Raw genomic sequence first — 20,016 nt, forward strand, 5'->3', positions numbered from 1 at the left:
TGACAGTCAGGCCCATCATGGGTGATGTGTCTCACTCAGCCACACCTGGATGTGCCCCTGCAGCTGGTCCTTATGCTTTGGAGGGTTTTCTTCTGGCATTAGAAAAACCATTTCCCCCCTATTACAGTCCTGTCCCCCAGCTGGGCTCAGTTTGGGCTGTCAGAGCACCACTGGGGCTGTTCAGCAGACTCCCCAACATCTGAGCTTTGCGGCCTCCCACCATTCTAACCCCCTTTCTTGCTAAATGTCACTCAAAAAAAATGAAATGAAATTTAAATTTCAATCAAATCCATTGTCTCTGGATCCAAAAGGCTGAAGCAGAGCTCTTGTACTGCTGTACCTATTACAGGTTACATTACATCCTGAATTTAATCCCTCAGCCTGCTTTTCAGATACACTGACCCAACATCTCTGTAGTGAGTTGGTGAGCCAATATTCACACCATTTAAAACAGAATCAGGAGAATTATCTCAGACAGAAAAAACAGATCTCTTGTGCTGAAAGAATAAACAGATTTGGGGTCTGACTTTGCCAACATCTCTCCTTTCTCTAACTACTACTGGAGTGGATCTGCTCACATTTAAGAGACACCCAACACTTCACATTGCAAGAAGCCACTTCCAGCTGCTTATGTTTTAGCATGTTTTTAAAGTAAATTTTAATTTAAACTGAAACACCCAGCATTCCTATTCCTTTCTTGGAGCCCTGCATTAGCTCAGGTGCTTAAAGATCTGTGTGACAGAGAAATAAAGTGCCAGCCCTCCATATGCCAGAGGTAAAATTCCTCCTGTCCTCTCCTGCCAGAAGGGTAAAGAGTGAGACAGAATACCTGGAACCAATCTAGCAGCTGATGGATTTGTCATTTAGGAAGGGTAGAAGAATGGAAACCCTTTGTAGGAGCCTCCTCCATGGCCAAGGAGCTCGGCACAGATGGATGCAGTTCTCAAAGCTGGCCTTGAACACACACCTGGATGTGCTGCTATTGATTTAAATAACACCAAGATGAAAACTCCCAACTCCCTGGGTCTCTGGCACAGGGTAGGATGTGCCTGCTGCTCCATGATCACTGTGTTTAGAGAGAGACAGCTCATTGCAGCTGAGCACCTAAAGCCAAATATACCCCTGAAATCCACTACAAAAAATATTTTGGTCCTTCGGGCAAACAGGAGACTGGAACAATGGAAATAATAAGATTACCAGGATGAACATTCAGCATTCTGAGTGAGGATCCTTTGAAATCCTTTAGAGACAGAGGGAAAAGCATTTCAGAGCGCCAGCATTCACCACATTTCACTGTGTAATTCCATGAATTTCTGGCTCTCCTTAATTTCAGGAAGACAATTCAGTAGCCTCTGGCTTCTATTTTTTTTTTCTTTTTTCTTCATCTACTCACTAGCAGAGGCAGAAAAATAAACACACAACTAGGAGCTGTATTCACAGACAGGAAGTAACTTTAATTAAATATTGTGAAAGTTGAAAAGTTTTTACAGCTTGAATTTCTGCAAAAAAATTATAACAATCTCTACAGTAGTTAGTTTCTCTAACAATAGAACTGTACAGTGTGTGTGTCTATTCAAAAAGATTTAGATAAGAAGGTGAAAGGTTAGTAGTTTCAGAGATGACTTCATTTTAGCTGCATCCTAGTACAACTGTGAGGAAATAGGAATTACTTTATGCAATCCAGTCATTGTGAAGCTTCACCTTGTTAAAACTGAAATCTGAATGTTTCCACTTAAAGCCATATTCTGTAAACAGCTGCATCTTTTACTTTGTAAAAGACAAAGGGCGGTGCAGGGGGAGATTTTTGATAATTTCCCATTCATCAGATCACGATAAATAGCTGCAAAAGGATGGAATTCTGCACATTGTCAAAGGCTCTTTGGACACTGGAGTAGAGACTACAAATGTGGCTAAAGTGGTGTCAGAGGACTGGGTGGAGCTCTACGAGAGTAATCGACGGTGTCACTGGACAAAATATGGCTTTAAATTTGATTACATTGTCGTGCTGTTGCTTATTATGTGAATTAGAATAATCGCTTGGAATACAGAGAAGCAATAAACTGATGTCTCTCACATTTTTTTCCAGTTTTCTCTTCTTTTATTTTCTCACCATGAAAAAGAAAAAAAAAAAAAAAAATCCTGTTTTTTCTTTCCCTTCCCCCCAAAGATCACACCGTGACATTCTAGTGAAAACCATTGCAAAATTCATACAGGAAGCATGCACAGTTGCAGCATCGTTGTAAATGATTTCTTGCTCGACTAGAAAAAAGTTATATTGTTTTAAGGTAACAAAACAGTTCTTTTGTGCTTTTCAATTCCTTTTTTTTTTTTTTTTCTTAGAATGTTAGTGATGATTGACAGTTCTGGTGCACAGTACAATGTACAAGTGAAATGAATATGATTTGCATTGTTAAGGCATCCAATCTGCTGGTTTATATTTATGTGAAAGACAGAGAAATATACAAGCAGACTTAAGAAAGAAAGTATTTTCATTGAGTTCTATGAAGTTTCTCCCCATATTTAATGCACAAAAATGCGTCACTCCAAAGAGGAGAAATCCCATGCATATTAATAGAGTAAAACAGCATTAGTTTTTGTTAAGCCTCAAAAGCAAAGGATACATTTTTTTTTTAAATCTACATAACTAAATGCTACAAGAATAATATGCTACTTTTTGCCATATATTGGAAAAAACTTCTTAACTTACAAATAATACAAAAATAGACAATGGCTTTTGGGTGGAAATTAAAAAAAAAAATGGAAGCATGGTTTTAAACAATTCTAAAAAAAACCAACCCTATAAATGAAATGTATTAAAATCACATTTAAACAGCTAATACAACGGTGAATGACCAAACAAATCAGCACTTTTCACATAGCAAACATACACAATAAAATAAACTTGTAGGGGACGAAAAGCAATGTACAAATTCCAAAGATAAATACATTATTTATATGGATATTTTACAAAATCCCCCGTAAAACAAACAAACAAAAAACAGAAACAAAAAGCTTTTTTTTTCTTTAATTAATTTGCAAGTATGTGCAAGCTAAAGGTAGTGAGCTCTTTTTGCAAAATATGCAGTAAAATTCTTTTTTTTTTCTTTTTTTTTGTGATATTGAAAAACTGTCTTAAGACATTAAAATGTATAAATAGAACAACAACTTTGGCAAAAAATCACAAAAAATCTACAGTATTTATAACTACATACAAAAACACAACAGCAAAGAAAAAATATCAGGTAATGCATCTTCAGAGCTTTGCTGCCTCTTGACTAATAATTTTTAAGAACACTTCCCAGATAATGATAGCAAAACTTTTTTTTTCAATTTTATTTTATTGTGGTAAAACAGAAGCTATGGTTTTGATTTGAAACCCCCACCCCCAAACTCATGTTTCACTACTCAAAAAAGCAGTTCCCTGTCTTGGATAGAGTGTGGTGAGAACTGGGAGGGTCGACTGATACAGGAAGGATGCCAGTGGGAGCCTGGGCCAGGAGAGGTTTGGGGTGGGGAGGGTGCAAACCCCGCCTGAGGCTGTGCCCCCTCTGCCCCAGCAGCACCAGCAGGGCAGGGGGGACACGCTGGAAGCCCCCCCAGGGATGGCCCAACCTGAGCCCCCCGTGCCAAACCCACAGGGCAGAGCCCAGGTGAGGCTGTGCCTGGGCAAGGGGAGTGTTTGGAGGCTCTGAGGTGTCACCCAAAAAGAGAGAGGGGGGTCTGTGCTCACCTCCTCATTGCAGCTACAGGAACTGGGTTTGCCCTTCCAGAGGAAATATTTTTGATGTTTCCATCCTTTACCTTCCCCTCTGCCAGCTTTGGGCCAAGTTGGACCTTAAGGTCCCTTTCCAACCTGGTGTTCTGGGATGAATTTTTCCTGTTATATTATTTACACATTTTTTTTTCAGCCTGATATTAAAGACAGAGGTTACTAATCCCACCCCTCGCCCCACCCTCTTAATCCAAAAATATCAGCTTTCTAGGGAGTGATATCTATTTAATCAGAACATTAAAAAATGTGTCATATCAGCAAGTCACCACTGGATAAGCAACATATATGAGCCGACCCTTAATTAAATGGCCATAATTCTTCTACTAAAAACTAACTGGCACTTCTATTCTGTCCCATACAGACTTGTATGTAAATGACACCACTTTATTCTTCTTTACAGAGCTTTTTTTTTAAAAATAAAAAAATTCATAAATTAAAAATGTGGAGTTCCATCTCTAGTGTCCCTTGTGTAATTGTATGATTTATAAAAGACAAATGGTGTTGAGTTAAATCAAGCCTTAAAAAAACCGAAAACAAAACAAAAAACCACAAAAACCCAGAAGGAAATAAAACAAGCCCCCACCCCCAGAGGAAAAAAAAAAAAAAAAGTGGATTTTTTATCAACATACAATAAATATATCTCCCAAGTATTTGGGACGGACAACTTGAATCAACACCTTGCAATTGTGGATTGTTAATTTCAGTATTTGCAAGGATGGTGATTTCTGTTTTGTTTAAAAATCTGCAGTTATTTTAAGATCCTTCTTTATTTCTTTTTTATTTTTAAAAAGGCCTGAGTAAAAAGTTCCACTCTGGGACTTGTATCAGATTCTCTCTGAAGCAGAATTCAACCTCTTCATTAATAAAATTCTTCAAGGCAATTCTTTCACATGGGGGGAACAATCATGCCAGATATAGCTGTTGGAAGGAAAGGGTGGGGGGGAGAGAGAGAAAAAGAGAAGGAAAAAGTTAATTTTCTGCATTATTAAGCAACTTTTAAATCCTCAGAGCTTTAAACATTTACTAGTAAAGTAGTCAGATGTACTTTGAGTTAAATTTATCTATATCACTCATAAGAGACAACTATGTACACAATAATCAGGAGAAGTTTCCTTCTGACTGGAAAATGATTCAAATTGCAAGTGACTCTGCTGAAGTTACCAATTCTCTTGTAGAAATGTGTTCCTCAATATCAGCATCAGACCCCAACTTATTTTTCTGCTTTTAGTTTCAAAACCCCCAAATGCTGAGGAAGCTTTGACTCGACCCAGCCATTGCCACATATTCTGTTACTCTTTTAAAAGCAAAGCAGGTATTTGCATCAGGGATTAGGGAAATTAGGGAAATTTCTTTATTATTAGAGAAATACAGCTGGAGTCCAGCACAGACATGGCCCTGGAGGGGTGTCCCTTCAGTGGCACTCTGGGCAGGGTCATTCCCCTGTGCCAGTCCTCCCAAAGGTCAAGGTTCAGCCCTGGGACTTATCTCTGCATTTCCAGGTGCTCAAAAAAAGATCTGAACTCTCAAACCCAATTTTGAAATTGAAATATCTGCTTAACTCCTGGGTTAACAGGCCAGCATCTTTCTTATTCCACTTGTAGCAGACACCTCCAACTACATCAAGTGAGTCACAGGTGAATGTTAATTTAGGGTGTTTTCCCTTTTGCTGGCTAAGTTTAATCATCAGCATTTCTTTATTATGCTTTTTACCTTATTTTCTATGAAACCACCACCTCTTTTAGCAGACAGACTTTTATGAAAAGTCAGCAGGGACAGTTTTGCACAGAAGTTGACCTCCAGCTCAATCTCTCTCTATTTACAGGGGCCTCAGGTCAGACATCCCAAATATCCCAGGGACATCACTGTGAGCAGGCACATCATTACAGGGGGTAGTCAGGGAAGTTTATGATGGAAACCGTGAAAACAACACGTCTCTAAAATGCCAGTTGTAGAGTTATTTGCCAAAAGGTAGAGAACAGATTCGCCTTCAGCTTGGTGGCACTTCCCAGGAACATGATTTAAATGCTGCCTGCCATTCCAGACATCTGGACATGTAATTTCTTAAGGAAGGACTCAACCCCGTGACTGGTGCTGATTCATTGTGCTTTAATTACAGCTGCAATTATTTGATAAGAACAGAGCCAAAGTAAAAGACTCACAGATTTGGGGTTGGAGGGGGAGAGGAGGGAAATGTTTTCTCCACAAACACCACCATATGTGCAAGAATTACAAGTCTAATCAGCAAGGGGAGAACAGCTCGAGTAAACTGCACTGATTAAATGAAACAAAATGAGGGGAGAAGGAGAGAATGCAAAACACATCCAACATGTTTGCAACAGGCCACCCTCAGAGGTGGCACACTGCAACAGCATTCCAATTATTGGAATTTATTGTGTGGAATCACTGTACTGATTGTGCCCCCCCACATAAAGGTTCTTCAGGGAGCTGAGAGTGAGGATAAAAGGAGAGAAAGGTGAGTTAAGTTGCTTTAAGTCCTACAGGAAGACACTTAGGGGAGAAGCAAAGAGGACACTTAAGGACAAGGTGTTGCTTTCCTTTAGAAAAAGTACCTTCAGAAAATGTCAAGATACTATTCCAACACTCAATCTGAGACATTCATCAGAAGCAAATCAATTTCACCAATAATTGGTCAAGAACTGTGTCTCTTGGGACAGGACAGGACAACTGTCTACCCTGGGCAGGAGCCCAAAAGAAGTGAAATATTTGCAATTCCTCCCTTCATGATTTAGACATTTCCCTGTGGTTTCAGATCAGCCATGTACCTTTTGCTGTTGGAAACAAATGGCACAGAGGCAGATCTTAGCTCCTTTTTTCAAAGCATTATTGTTTTTGAAGAGCCCTGAAATTCTGAATTAAATTACAAGGCAAATGATATCTTTTCTGCCTAAAAGCTTTGATATTTCCATTCTTTCCAAGTCTTCATTTAGATCACTCCACTTTTATTCCATAAGTGCTACATCTAGTCATGCAAATTCTCCCAGCTGTAGCCTGTTATTGATCCTGAAAACAGAGATATCAGTGGGAAACAGTGTAGGCATGAGATCACACACCTCCAAAAAGGGAGGGCAGAGAATAGAAAAGCTCCCACCAATGGCCTTTATTTCTTCTATCATACACTAATTTGTATTTGCTGCCAGCAAATTACAGAAATAATGTATTTGGGGGTTTTACAAAATTGCATGGCAAAGAGAACAACAGATAAGCCTGGCTGCTGTTTTAGTGAGTTCTGCTGATATCTGAGCTACATAAGGAAAGCTTGATTGCTTTCTGATGTATCCAGAAGCCCAAGAGAGATAAGACAGCCTCCTTATACATGGTTGTTTATTTAAGCATTAAGGCACAACAGGCAGTGCATCTCTGAGTGATTATTACAAGCCTCAGGTGGTGTCAGGAGGCACAGGACCAAAGGCTGTGTCTCTTTAACTCACCAAGAAGTTCAGTGATGACCTAGAAATGAACCATCTCTTGGTGGCTCATTCCTATTATGAAAACTGAATTGCTAAACAAAAATTAGGGGAAAGGCTCAGATCTGTGTGGTTTCTGGGCATGCAGATGTGGAGGTGACACAATGAGGAGGCCATCGCACAGCTCCAGTTGTGTCCAGTGCTCTCAGCTCATTCCATAATTGCTTTTCATAACTGAGTACATGGAATCTGAGAATTCTGTGTCTTGTGAAAGCTGAAAAAGCTTTCTCCTGTTACTTGTTTTTTCTCTCCATCCACAACAACAAGATAGGACAAGGTGAAGAGAGGGAAAAAACATTAACGTGTTCAAAAGCTTCTTTTTTTTCTTATTTTAGATGAGAAATATTATTAGCTTGTAAAACTTGAAGCATGTCAGTACTGCTAATTCTTTTAAGTGTTCAAAACAAAATCTCCTAAATGCTGTGGTTCACCTGAAAATTTCATTTTGTCTTATTCCTGACACAGTTTGTATTTCTTACAACATACTAACTGAAGGTAACCAGTGTTTATTAGTTCCTAGTAAATTTACAGTTTCTGCATAGTTTTTCTCTGTATGAGTGTGTGCACCTTGAATGAGCCCTCCACCCAGTTTACCAGTGTAACATGCTCTGAGGACAATGCTTTCCTTAGATCCAAGCTTTTATGAATGAATTCCTTCCATTCTCCTTGCATATAGATTTTTTTTTGGCCGCTAATGGTGCTATCAGCATTTTCTCTTCAAGCCCAGTGTTCCTCTTTCCAGAGGCTGAGTGACACACGGAGTTTGTGCAATCATCCTGCTCTGCACACCTCCTTCTGAACCTGGTTTAAAAAAGGATGGATTTTATCCCCCATTCCATGCCCTTTGGATAATTTGCACATGGAAAGAAAACAAATCTCAGGTCTGGAGGAAGCACAACACACACCATGGAATATTTCCCACCTCTGGCAGCTGGAGGCAGCTGGCTGCGTCTGCTTAAGGAAACCCCTGGATCTAAGCAAGCATGAAAATGCCTCTCTCAGCACAGAGATGTGCAGTGAGGGAATCACACGGGGAGGTTTAGGCACAGTGTTGTAAAACAGACTCAGCCAAACAATGAGATGGGCAGTGCTGGGCTGTGCAGCACCCTGAGTTTGACAAGCTTTTGTCTGTCACTGCCTCTCCTGCACCAACCCTTCCAATGGATTTAGGTACTAATGCTGGAGTACTTGTAATGAGAGGGGAAGGGATGCAGAAAAGGAGCAGCCCCTTGATACCAACAGCTCAATAGGCTTTCCAAAAGGCCTGCACCATTTGTGGAATTAATTGGCACAGGAGTACATTAATCAGTGGAAACTAATGTTTGCCCTGGTGTGAGTTAAAGTGGAAAATGCTGCTGTTAGTTTGTAATGTATCTCCTGTTTATGAAAGGGAGGGTTTGTGCCAAGCTCTGTAACGGTCTATTTGCTCTCAGTAGGATTTCTGCACAAGTGTACTATGACAAAGGACAAAAATGAAGGGAAGATTGAGTGACGTACTTCAGGAGAAGGCCAGCCCCTGGAGAGACCCTGCAGTGGAGTACTTGCTAGAGTCCACAAAAGACTGGTCTGATAAAGGACGACAACAGGGAATAAGAGAGGAAAGAAAGAAAAAGGATGGTATTAGTAAGCTGAAATATTATTTGTGTTTATCAAAACAGGAGGTCCGTGCTTTAAAAGACACAGCCTCTCAATTCAGCAGAATTAGCTGGGTTAGAGATAGGGTGGTTGCTAAACACCTGCAGGGCACAAGGTGGGCTGGGGAGTGGAGTCCAATTACTCTCTACAGGAGGAAACAGGAGGACAGAGCCCACCAGGGACCCCCCATCGCCTTCTCTCCCCTGGGGCAGCTCAGTGTGGCTTTGAGACACCCGAGCTCAGGGCTGGGAGCAGCCACCTTGTGTGCAGCCTGGGTTTCCACCTACCTTGCAGGCTATTGCCATTGGTGCTGGTGCAGGTGGGAGGGGGCGAGGTTTGGGGTCTCACGACGGGCGCGAACGCGCTCTTCTGTTTCACCGCTGAGACCATGTTGGCTGGTGAGAAGGAGAAAATCCCAGAGGAGCTGCTACAGTTGGAGGGGAGGCTAGTGGAGGAGGCCATTGTTGGACTTGATGGCACAACTAGAAGGGAAAAAAAACACCCGAAAAGGCATTCCTTAGTGCTCAATAATAACAGGCTGCAGAAACAAGAGAATTCTCATTCTTGGATGCTCTCAATTTTTTTAGGGTTGAACTGAGTGTTCAAAATGTGTTACATGGGAAGTTCAGTCTTTAAACAGATATCTTTAAAATATTATTTTGCTATATAGTACAATAAGTATCTCTGACTCATGTATTTACCATCAAGTTTTTAAACAAATTTCTTTTCATGAAAATACAGCTAACTACTTTAACATTCAGAAGGCACTGCTGGTTTCCCCTCTTATCCAACAACAACAACAAAAAAGGACCAAAAGTGACATCCCATACTTCTATTCTTTGTCCTGTTTAGAAACTGCTTAGATACACAATTGGGCTGTGAATAATTACATATTATAGAGTAAAATTCTGATCATCTGGGCTTTGAATTATTATTTTATTTGCATTTATGTAGATAAAAATCACCCTATTTAAGTTCTTATTTGAGAATCTGATATCATATTTGTTAACACTGAGGAAATCAATTAATGGAAATTAAATGTTCAAAGTTTCACAGTCTGACAGATACAATCTTAGTCTGAAGTCACTCTGTGTCTGGAAGTACTTGCTAAGGGAGAGCAATCAAAGCACCTAAATTGAATTGCTACTATACAGCAATTAGTTTATTGATTTAATTAAGAATGCCACCTTTTAATTTTCAGGTCATGATTGAAGCATTTTCTGATTCAATGGATTAGACATTAGCAGAATGACAGATCAACCAAGAAAACCTCCCAAAATATAAATAGAATAGAGAACCAGAGCTAGGAAGTGAAGTGCTATTCTAAAGAGGACGTCGTTCATAAATATGAAATAATACACTGCCACAGTATTTTAAATGCATTACTGGCATCTGCTTCCAAAAGGAGATGTCTCATCAATCATGTTATATTATGAATTCAGAGTGTGCAGATTCTGTGACAGTAAATCCAACTTAATAAGTAAGGTACTTTGTAACATTACATGTTATATTATTATTAGAGTACAAAAATAATCACTGGTTAGCAATTCCCAGGTTATAAGTACTAGTTATGTGGGTAAATAATTTGTTCTAAATTTGCAGCAGAGAAGAAGCCTTGGAGTTAATTATTTTAGTCAGAGTTCCTAGCCCCTTTTTGATTCTGATGCAATTCAAAATAATCCATTGCTGCTGTTACACCATTAACTTCAGATTTGCTGTGTAAACCTTGGTACCTTCAGCAGTCAGTTTGTCCTGTCCATGCTACAGCCTCAGCCTATAAATCTATTTATATGTCCAGACCTTCTATCCTGATTCTGCTGTCAGCTTCCTACAGATGTCAGTGGAATCCTTTATGCCTCACGAGCAATGTCAGAGGAATTGGGCAGGTCTTGCTCATTTAATTTTCTCATGTGACCAGGGACCTCTGAGCTGAGTGAGCAGCTGCAGAAGAGGTTCACAGGCCTTTACCAATGGAAATGTATTTATATTTGAACACCTTACTAAACCTTTAATGTCACAATGCAGAAAGATAGTCCTGCACATAAATATTTCCATGACTGTGACTGTAGACCACAAGCTCTTCACGCCATGGGATGTATGATTTGTATGACTCACATTTTTGTGGCATTCACTGTACTGACACTAAAACACAAAATCTAAGAGTCTTTGTCACATTTTACTGACTCAGTGAAGTCAAAGTAATGCTACTTAAAAAAGCAAATGGAATATAAGCAATCAAGCTTAGACCTAGTGGTAATTTGTAATCTTTAAAAAGGTTATAAACATATTATTTGCTCAGAAGTTGACAACAGTGTTTCTTATTAGAGTATAAGGTAGGTTATGAAACCATCAGACTAAATAATGAGAGATTATTCTTTATAATTTCTTTTAAGACTCCCAAATAAAAAAGAAATTAATAATAATAATTAATAATGGTAACATGAAAAAAGAGAGGAGGATTTCTGGCAACACTAAGGTCTTCAAAGTGCATTAAAGATCAGTGCCTTGAGAGTAGAGAAAAGACCCCAAGTTCTATTTCAAGTGCTCAAAACAGAAAATAAATATTGAGCATCAGAGAAAATCTACGGCCTCCTTCTAATGAAAATGTGCAAAACAGAGGAAAAGACATAAAATACTCACTGGCATAGGGAGAATTGGCAGCAGATCCGTTCAGGAAGGTTGGAGAACCGCCTAAATTTGACATTCCAGCATTCCCATAGCCATTCATGCTTGTTGTGACAGAGTTGTAGTTTGTCTGCTGCGGGGTGGTGCTTGGCACGTAGCCATGAGGTGACACACTGCTGGAGTTGCGAGTGAAACCTTGTGTGGGGAGGGAACACAGGCAGAAATTGGAATTAACCCCACAACAGCTCCCTACACAAACCAAGAGGGAGTTCAGTCCAGCCAGGGAATGCAGAGAGGTACAAGACTGACCCCCAGCATCACCAGGGACACAAATTGGGATCCCTCCCTGCCCAGGTTGCTGCTGGAGCCTCCAGAGCTCCCCAGGCAAGCCATGGATGCCCTGCAGCAAAGATCAGCACGGGGTGTTAGAGGAACACTCGCTCTGAAAGGGCTGCTTGTAGGAAATGCAGTAAACATGACCTACATTTTCAGAGTGAGCAGTCCAGACCCACTCAAGGTGTGTGAAAAGCACAGGATTGTTGTTAAATCTTTTCTGATGTCACTGTCATTTAACACACCTCAGATGCTCACTGCACACGTCAGGAAATGTAGTGTATTTCTCCAGCTTATGGGATATCCTTTGTCTTTTTGCCTTGGTCTCATCATTATGTTGGTGGGAAATGAGCATCAAATTTGACAGCAAGTTAAAATTTGAATCTCTATCTAGTTCTGGAAATGACGTTTTAGGAAACTCATATCCCAATATTCAAAAGGAAAGATTTGTTTCTAGAAGCACAGAAATTCAAAATATGCATCTTCACTCCTAGAAGAAAAATTGCCAATTTTTCTTCCTTACACACAGCATAAAATATTTCCATCTAAAATAATTCTGTATTTTTTTAGTGTAATGCAAAAAATTTTTTTTCTGCTCATCTAGAAACAGCCTCATCCTAGCACTTCCTCATTCAAATGTATTTTTAAGTTGGATAATATATGGAGCTGAGCAAAGGAGATGGCAAAATGCAAAGGGCTTTTGCAAAAATGTTCTTCACCTATTTTTTATTTTAACTGTGGGAATTAAACCAATACTGATTTTATACAAAGTGAAAAATACTTTATTTTAAAAATTGGACAAGCACTGTAAATGTCTTTTAAAATATTTGTATTCTTTGCGAGTTGTAAAATTAATGGAAGTCTCAAACTCTGAAAAAAACCACAGTTCCAATACTCTTGCAAAACAAGCCCAAATTAAACAGATAAACATTGAAGGGATAACTTCATGTTATAAAGAAGTGCTACACAAGGCCCAGACTGAGAGATCATCCTTGCTCAGGAAAATACATAAGCAAGTACTTAACATTAAGTACATGCTGAAGCCGATGAAAATTAGTGGGATTTAAAGACAAATACAAGTGTTACTCTGGGCAGAATGAAAAGCTATTTAGAGACATGCAGAAGAGCTTTTCCGGAGTTAGGGCAGCCCCATCCTGTGTCACCCCAAGGGTCTGGGATGGGCTGCCCAGCCCTGCTCCCAGTCCTGAGCCACCCCTCTGCCACCTCTCTGCACGTCCCCCTGACTTCTATCAGAAAAGATCCATAGGGAGAGGAAGATGAGTCTTCTCCTGACCCTGGTTGGTGGCTTGGGAGGCTTCAGAGACGTTGACAGCCAGCTGGCCACTGAAGGAATTCACTCCCATCATCCCGGCGTGGACGGAGGTGTTGGCGAGGGCAGGGAGCTGGTTGTGGTTGCGGGGGACGCTGTAAAGCGCTTCGGCGATGTCTGCAGCTCTCTTCAGGATTATCTCCTACAGGATAAAGGAAAAAAAAACACAGGAGAGTTACCAAAGAGACTCTGACAAACCCCTTCTTACAGAGTCAAATGAAGCAGCTCCCTGTCCAAAGGCGAAAATGAGATGCTTTTCTTTCTAAAGCAGCTGGCTGACAGAGAGCTCATGCTTATAGGATGTTCCTGATAAATCCTGACACCTGTGGTGAGAGAGTTGGAAGTCTCAGTCCCAGCGGCCACAGTTTGTATAAAAAGACCAACTGGCAGGATGGGGCTGGAGCCTGGACTTGCTCCACCTTAGAGCTCTCTTTAGGGGAAGAGGGAAAAGTCACTGGTGGCAAGACATAATAATACAACATCGCCCATTTTATATAGGATCTGCTGACAGTGGGCAGATGCCTCCATGGTGTTTTTACAAACAATAAATTCACACCCTTTAAAAAAGAAAACAAGCAAATGAAACCCCACTTCACATATGGCATCACCCTCTACATTTATTCCTGTCTCCCATTGTACTATCATATCCCTTTAGCCCCTGATCTATCTATACATCTAAGAAATAGCCATGCTATAGAAATGCTGAAGTAGAATGCATTTACCTGGTTATTATGTGGCATACCATAGAGTGCTTCTACTAAATCAGCAGCCCTCTTAAGTATTACTTCCTGTCAATACAAAAACAGAAGCATTCTGCTGAGTTCAATAAACTCCTTGTTGGGAAAACAAATATTAGAATCTTTTATTTGCTTTTATTAGGTGCACCGTGCTTTGTAGTGGGTTTTTTTTCTTTTTTTACTCCCACCAGGTAAACCTTAATTGTAACAACTCTCAGCAACCACTGAATGGTGTTAAATCACTGGTTCATCCTATTCACACACACGCTTAATCAAGTCAAAAGGTGAGAATCATTGGTGCTGCAAAATAAAATACATCACTCAATTGTCTCTACCATCTGCACTATAAACCACTCATGGGTTTATTGCAGAATACAATCCTGAGGTCATTTACTAGATTACTGCAATCAATGTCATTCAGAGAATGTTATGAATCCCTTCAATGTGTTTATTTTATTCTTAATTGCATGCTGCAGGAATTGTGACCTTACCCAGCAGGCCACATTCAGAAGACACCCAATCAGTCCTGTGCTACTGTAATGTAACCCTTTGGCTTCTCCAGTTTGTGTCCTGGTACGAGGGGTCAGGGCAGGATCCATGTGCAGGGAATAATGCCCAAGAGGAAAACACATGCAGAGTGTGAGAGAACGGCCCTGGACCATGCAGTGTTTCCTGGAAAAATTCCCTGCATGGACAGCAGACTTTAAAACAGTCTGACATTCGGTTCTCCATTTTGGGCAAATTTTTTTCCTCCATTTTCTTATTTGTTCTTTTTCATTTAATATTTTCTTAGGGTATTTTCTACTGGTATTCAAATAACAAAAGCATTTCCTGTGTTCTTATATTTTACAGCATCCTGATGATAATCCTGATAGAAAATATAAAAATGCATTGCAGAATTAACCCAGAAAATTTTTTTCCTTATTATTTCATGGCATCTTTCAAAGCAGATTCCCAAATGCCCGATCAAAACCGGTTCAGAACATCCTTTGAGTAAAACAATGTATTTTTGTAGTTCCCAGCCCCTAAGTACTGCTCTAATATTCTAATGTGATGCTATTCACCATGGCATATTTCTGCAAGTGGCTTACAAAAATAGTACCAGTTCTAAGCATTTTACAGTTTTCTACAAAGTTAAACTTTTAAACTTAAAATATTTTACACAATAGCCATATTTTATACCAAAAAGAAACAGTAATGCTCAATTTTCATATACTGTAGACTCTGATCAGAAAATAGAGATATAATTGCGTTCATTTTGCTGTCACCATAACCTCTTCAAAAATCCTTGAACAACTCTTCAAATGACAAGCTTTTAGATGCATATTAGCATTTTTTTCAATTTTAAATTCTCTATAATATAAGATAAAATAGTTGTCATACTGCAGTAACTACTTATGACATATATAATGTCCTAAATTCAAAAATGAGATGGAGGATTTTTGTTCTCCCAGTAAACATTTAGGCTTGCCTTCTGCTGCACACACCCCTGTCTCAGAACACACATTTAAATTATTTTCCACATATGAAGTGAGATGTAATACATAATTGATGGATTTTTAAATCACTACATTTGAAACGGATTCGGAGGAGTTAAGTTGCTACAGCCTTTTTCTGTTGGTGGGTTTTGTTTGTTTTGTTTGTTGGCTTGATTTTTAAGATTGGGGTTGGTTTTCTGCTGCAATTGTTGGTTTGTGGTGGTTTTGTTTTGGTTTTTTTGACCACACCAGTGAGCAGTATAATCACAGACAGACAGACACAAACAGCATCCAGGTACAAACAATCCTCATTCATCACAACACTGAGGTGCCCTTTTTGCCTCATGCTGAAGATAAAAACTAGAGAAGAACAGAGACATTACTGAAAAAATGTTCTCTTTTTCAGTCCATGATTTCAGATGGAAAATTACTGCACAGGTGTTTGACTTTGCAAACCAGGATTTATTTCACTTCAGTAGAAATTGTTTGCAGTATATATTTCACTGATGGAAAATTAGAATGTGATACAGAGCCCGCAAACTGCTTTGGTATATTGTTAACCTAAGCTGTCATTATGCCAAATTACTAAAAAAAAGAAAGTTTAAACAGTCATTTCTTCTCTACCTGACTAATCATAGTTATTTATATAATGCTGAGCTAAAAACCTTAGAGTGCATCTAAAAAGAGATTGAAAACCGTGTTAAAAAATGAGGTAATTACATAGATTCTTACAGCTGCTCTCCCTCATATCAAATATATTTCAGTTCTTAAACACTGGAAGTTCTTTGATGCCATATCATATTGCATGTAAATAAAACTAATTGTCATGATGGTTTATTGAAACACTCTTGACAAGTAGCATTCAATTTCCTTAGTTAGTCAATGGTTCTATTTTTTTCTTCCAACATTTTCAGAGCCTGTAAATTTGAGTTTCACACTTTCTCTAACAATATTTTCACACAAGAAAAGCATTTCTTGTTTATGACATTTTCAGATCACACAAAGTAGATGTTACGGAAAAACCCTCCTTTGTCAAATAGTGGTATCTTCTATTCCAGAGCTCTTCTTACAGACACAAACCAGCTTCAAAAACACACAATAAAATACTGCTAAAGACAGGCTCAAGATACTCACTTCCTGTTTTCTGAATGCATCTTAAACCTTTTGCAGCTCTGCCTAAATTACAATGGGAGCTGCTCCACATACAAAGGAGCCCCTGAAGTCCTCTATGAGTTAGAGCAGCAGACCTTGCAAGGTGCTTGGATTGCGGTGACCAGAAAATTGTTCTCACCTCCATGTCATTACGCTCACAGTGAAGCAGCCCCCGAGCATGTTTGTGTTCGGGATCTAATATATTGCCTTTCAATCAGAGCTGAGAGCCACTGAACACATAGACAGAACATGACGAGCAGGTCAGGAAAGCAATAAAGATTTTACAGAGCTGTCCAAGGTGCTAAATTTACTCAATAATGGGTTTGGCACCATAGTGTTAACCTCTCATTTACTACCAGTTTGAGGGACTAAATTGAAGTAGCTGACTTCATTTACCTTGAAATGTATATTTTATGACATTATGTAAGTAGATTGAAAGGGCACTGCAGTTTTAACAATTTAAAGGCTAGAGCATGTTTAAGATGAAGCTTGAATATTTATCGTATATTGCACTTAAACTATATTGTATATTAAAATGCATTGATTAAATTTGTAAAAGGTATTATAAAAAAGGACAGCTAGTATAAGAGTTCCATGTCTTTTAAAATGCAATTGCTACTGCACGTTACCCCTGCAATGGTAACAGATAAACAGATAGAGGGGTGGAGAGAGCAGCAGACAGAGCACAAAGTGAGTGAAACTCACGTTCTATAAAAAGAAATCTCTGCATAAGCTCAAGATCTGTTATTCCAGATATTCTTTTGTTCACAGAAATTATTCTTTGCCTTCATCTCCGAAGCCTAGATTTTCATAGCAGTAAGTGGGCATCATGTAGGGTCCTTCCAATTGAATATGCAAGTGGAAATATTTCCTGAGAGAGACAGAGTTTGACTAAAGCTAATATCTAATTTATGGGGGCATTTGTCAAGGAAGATCCACTTTTCTATTAATGCTAAAAGTCTGACAGCTTTTGGTTTAGAATAAAGGACTCAGCAGCATTTAGGTAGACCTAAGTGAGGGTCTTCTTTTTTTGCATTTTGTTTCAAAAGAGAATAATTTTATTTCTCTAAAAATCACAAATGAGCAAATATTGAGAAAAGGAAAGATTACTTTAGTAATTAAACATGATACATCAGAACTCTGCACTCCATGAAGCTGCACACCAAAAATCCATAGTCTATTTTTACTGCAAACTGTAGCTGATTTTCTACTGACGGATTTTTACTTTTTTAATTATTGAAACAGGCTCACAATTAAATATTTTGATCAAATTTTCCTCCTGAAGATAATAAAGGCTGTCTACATGCCCAAAAGAGGGGCTGAGTAGTAAAGTCTACTGCAACTTTGCATATCCCAAAACTACCGTATGAAAAAAATATTATAAATCATATTGGTATAACTGCACTTTTGAAGCACAAAGGCTGAAATTCAAACTGAATCCACTTCTGACTGAATGTACCTCGAACACTACAGCACCTCAGCATGTTTTGTTGGAGGCTTGCATTTCCTTCAGAAGGATTTCATTAAGAACATGAAACTTGCATTTCAAGTTTTATCATGATGAAAACACTTTGTGTCAAGATTCATTATGACAAACACATTTTTGTTAGTTTTAAAAGAGACGGGGTATTTCTTCTTGTAACATCTGCTTACTTTTTATTGAGAAACTCATGAAAAAAAAATCCAGTCTGTGTCCCAAAAGGGCCGTGAGTCTGGTGAGATAAAGGGTATCTAGAGTTACACTGAGTTGTTCAGCTTAAGTAACTAAATTAGATAATGTTCAAGGTACTCGTTAAACCGAAATGAATTTTGTCAAGAAGAAGCTGACCACAATATATAACACTCATCAGCCACATATTGTATTATTGAGACCACCAAAGGATTTATGAACTCATGGAGGGCGTGGGGGGGAAGCTGTTCCAGCATCCTCTGAGGCATTTATCTTATGTGTTGTCTGGGTATCATATCACCTTCTAATGCTCTTTAGCATTGTAATACAAGAGAGAGCTCATTCATCTTCTGAGAGGGTACTTAGGGATGATGATGTCATTCATACTTCCTTGACTCTTATGTCTGACCTCCTGCCTCTGCCTTCTAACTTCCTACTCTCGTGGCTACTTGCAAGAAAAAAAATCCTCTGCAGACTCAAAATGCTCAACATCAGACTCCAGGTCACTTCTTCACCTTGGAAAGGTCACATTCTGAAATTTCTAGTCAAAATCACAGTAATTTGTGCTCAGATTTTCCCTTTGGTTTTCAGTTGGTGAAACAATAAATGTGATAGCTAAGGACATGGATTAGAAGTAAGTTTTAAACTTACACTTGAAATTTGTGTAATTTGTGAATTATATTTTAAAAGATAAAATTGTGAACACCTCTTTCAAATGTAAAGGCAAAACCAAGAGAGATATTTACAAGAATGCCAAAGATCTAAAATGCCAGACATTGAGCTTGGTAAGCAAGAGCTTCAGCCTGTCCAGAACCTCCCATCTCTCCCCATCAACAGTGAGAACTGCATTATTGTATCATTTTCAGCAATTATAGCTTTATAAAGACTCATAAAAGCCATTCAAAATGTAAAGATCCTCCATTTACTGTAAGACTGAGGGAACTGTGCCAGCCTAATGGGAAGTATAAAATAACAGGGCCATTTCTCTAAAAAGATATTTGTACTCACACCAAGCCGAAAACTTTTCCAACAAACAAACAACTGAATGGTTTCCATGTATTATGACTGAATCATACCAGAGAAGTGAACGCCACAAAGACAAGAAGGCAAAATGGGAGAGAAAAACAGCATATCTCACTTGAGGGGCAAAAAAAACCTTCAGCTTACCACTGCCTACAGGATGGAAGTGCACTGAATTCCTGCCACTGAATTTCAGTGCCAACTTCCCAGAAAATAAGTTTATAGTGGGAGCTAGAACCTTGGTCTTTCCAAGCCACTGTAGTCTCATCAGCCTCCACCCAAACTGAAAATCACAGCCTACATGTACAGCACTAAAAACAGTCATGCATAACCTTACCACCTGCTCCACAATGAGCCAACCTTATAAATAAAATATAGGAAGCCTCTATGAGGCAGCAGAAAGAACAAACACTGAAGTGCAAATGGGAGCAGGCATTTAGCCATAAACATTGAGAATCGATGATTAAAACTCCTCTTAACCACAAAGGTGATAAATGCGTACAGGGAAAACACACCCTGTCCAAACAGTCTTCTTTGCAAATACTGCTGACAAAAGATACAACAAAATTATGATGATCACTTGCAAGTCTGTCCTTGCAAGTCTCCCATGTCACACCTATTATCTTCCTGGAAATATGGTGTAGTTAAACACTAAAAAAAAAAATATCAGCCTCCTTTTATAATCCACACCACTCATGCTGGTGGTCCCATTTCCATAAATGATGGGCACATAACAACAAGAGAATTAGTAGCTAACACAGATGTGTTCTTCATCGAGAT

General features: G+C 39.0%; 1 protein-coding gene across 5 annotated transcripts in view; it reads right to left on the reverse strand.

Moving 5' to 3' along the window:
- Positions 1-1,208: 1,208 nt before the first annotated feature.
- EBF1 (EBF transcription factor 1) overlaps positions 1,209-20,016 on the reverse strand; it is a 267,551-nt gene continuing 248,743 nt past the window's right edge. For 4 of the 5 annotated variants that reach the window (XM_083871631.1, XM_083871630.1, XM_083871629.1 and 1 more), the window contains exons 12-16: positions 13,903-13,968; positions 13,145-13,322; positions 11,533-11,712; positions 9,180-9,374; positions 1,209-4,690 (exon numbers count right to left, since the gene is read on the reverse strand). In XM_083871631.1, the coding sequence (XP_083727757.1) occupies positions 4,659-4,690; positions 9,180-9,374; positions 11,533-11,712; positions 13,145-13,322; positions 13,903-13,968 (651 nt within the window). In that variant the 3' untranslated portion in view covers positions 1,209-4,658. The remainder of the gene's footprint in view (positions 4,691-9,179; positions 9,375-11,532; positions 11,713-13,144; positions 13,323-13,902; positions 13,969-20,016) is intronic. The other variant, XR_014591142.1, reaches the window with a different exon arrangement.

This window comes from Zosterops lateralis (genome assembly GCF_965231275.1).
Source record: "Zosterops lateralis genome assembly, chromosome: 14".
Taxonomy (NCBI): Eukaryota; Metazoa; Chordata; class Aves; order Passeriformes; family Zosteropidae; genus Zosterops; species Zosterops lateralis.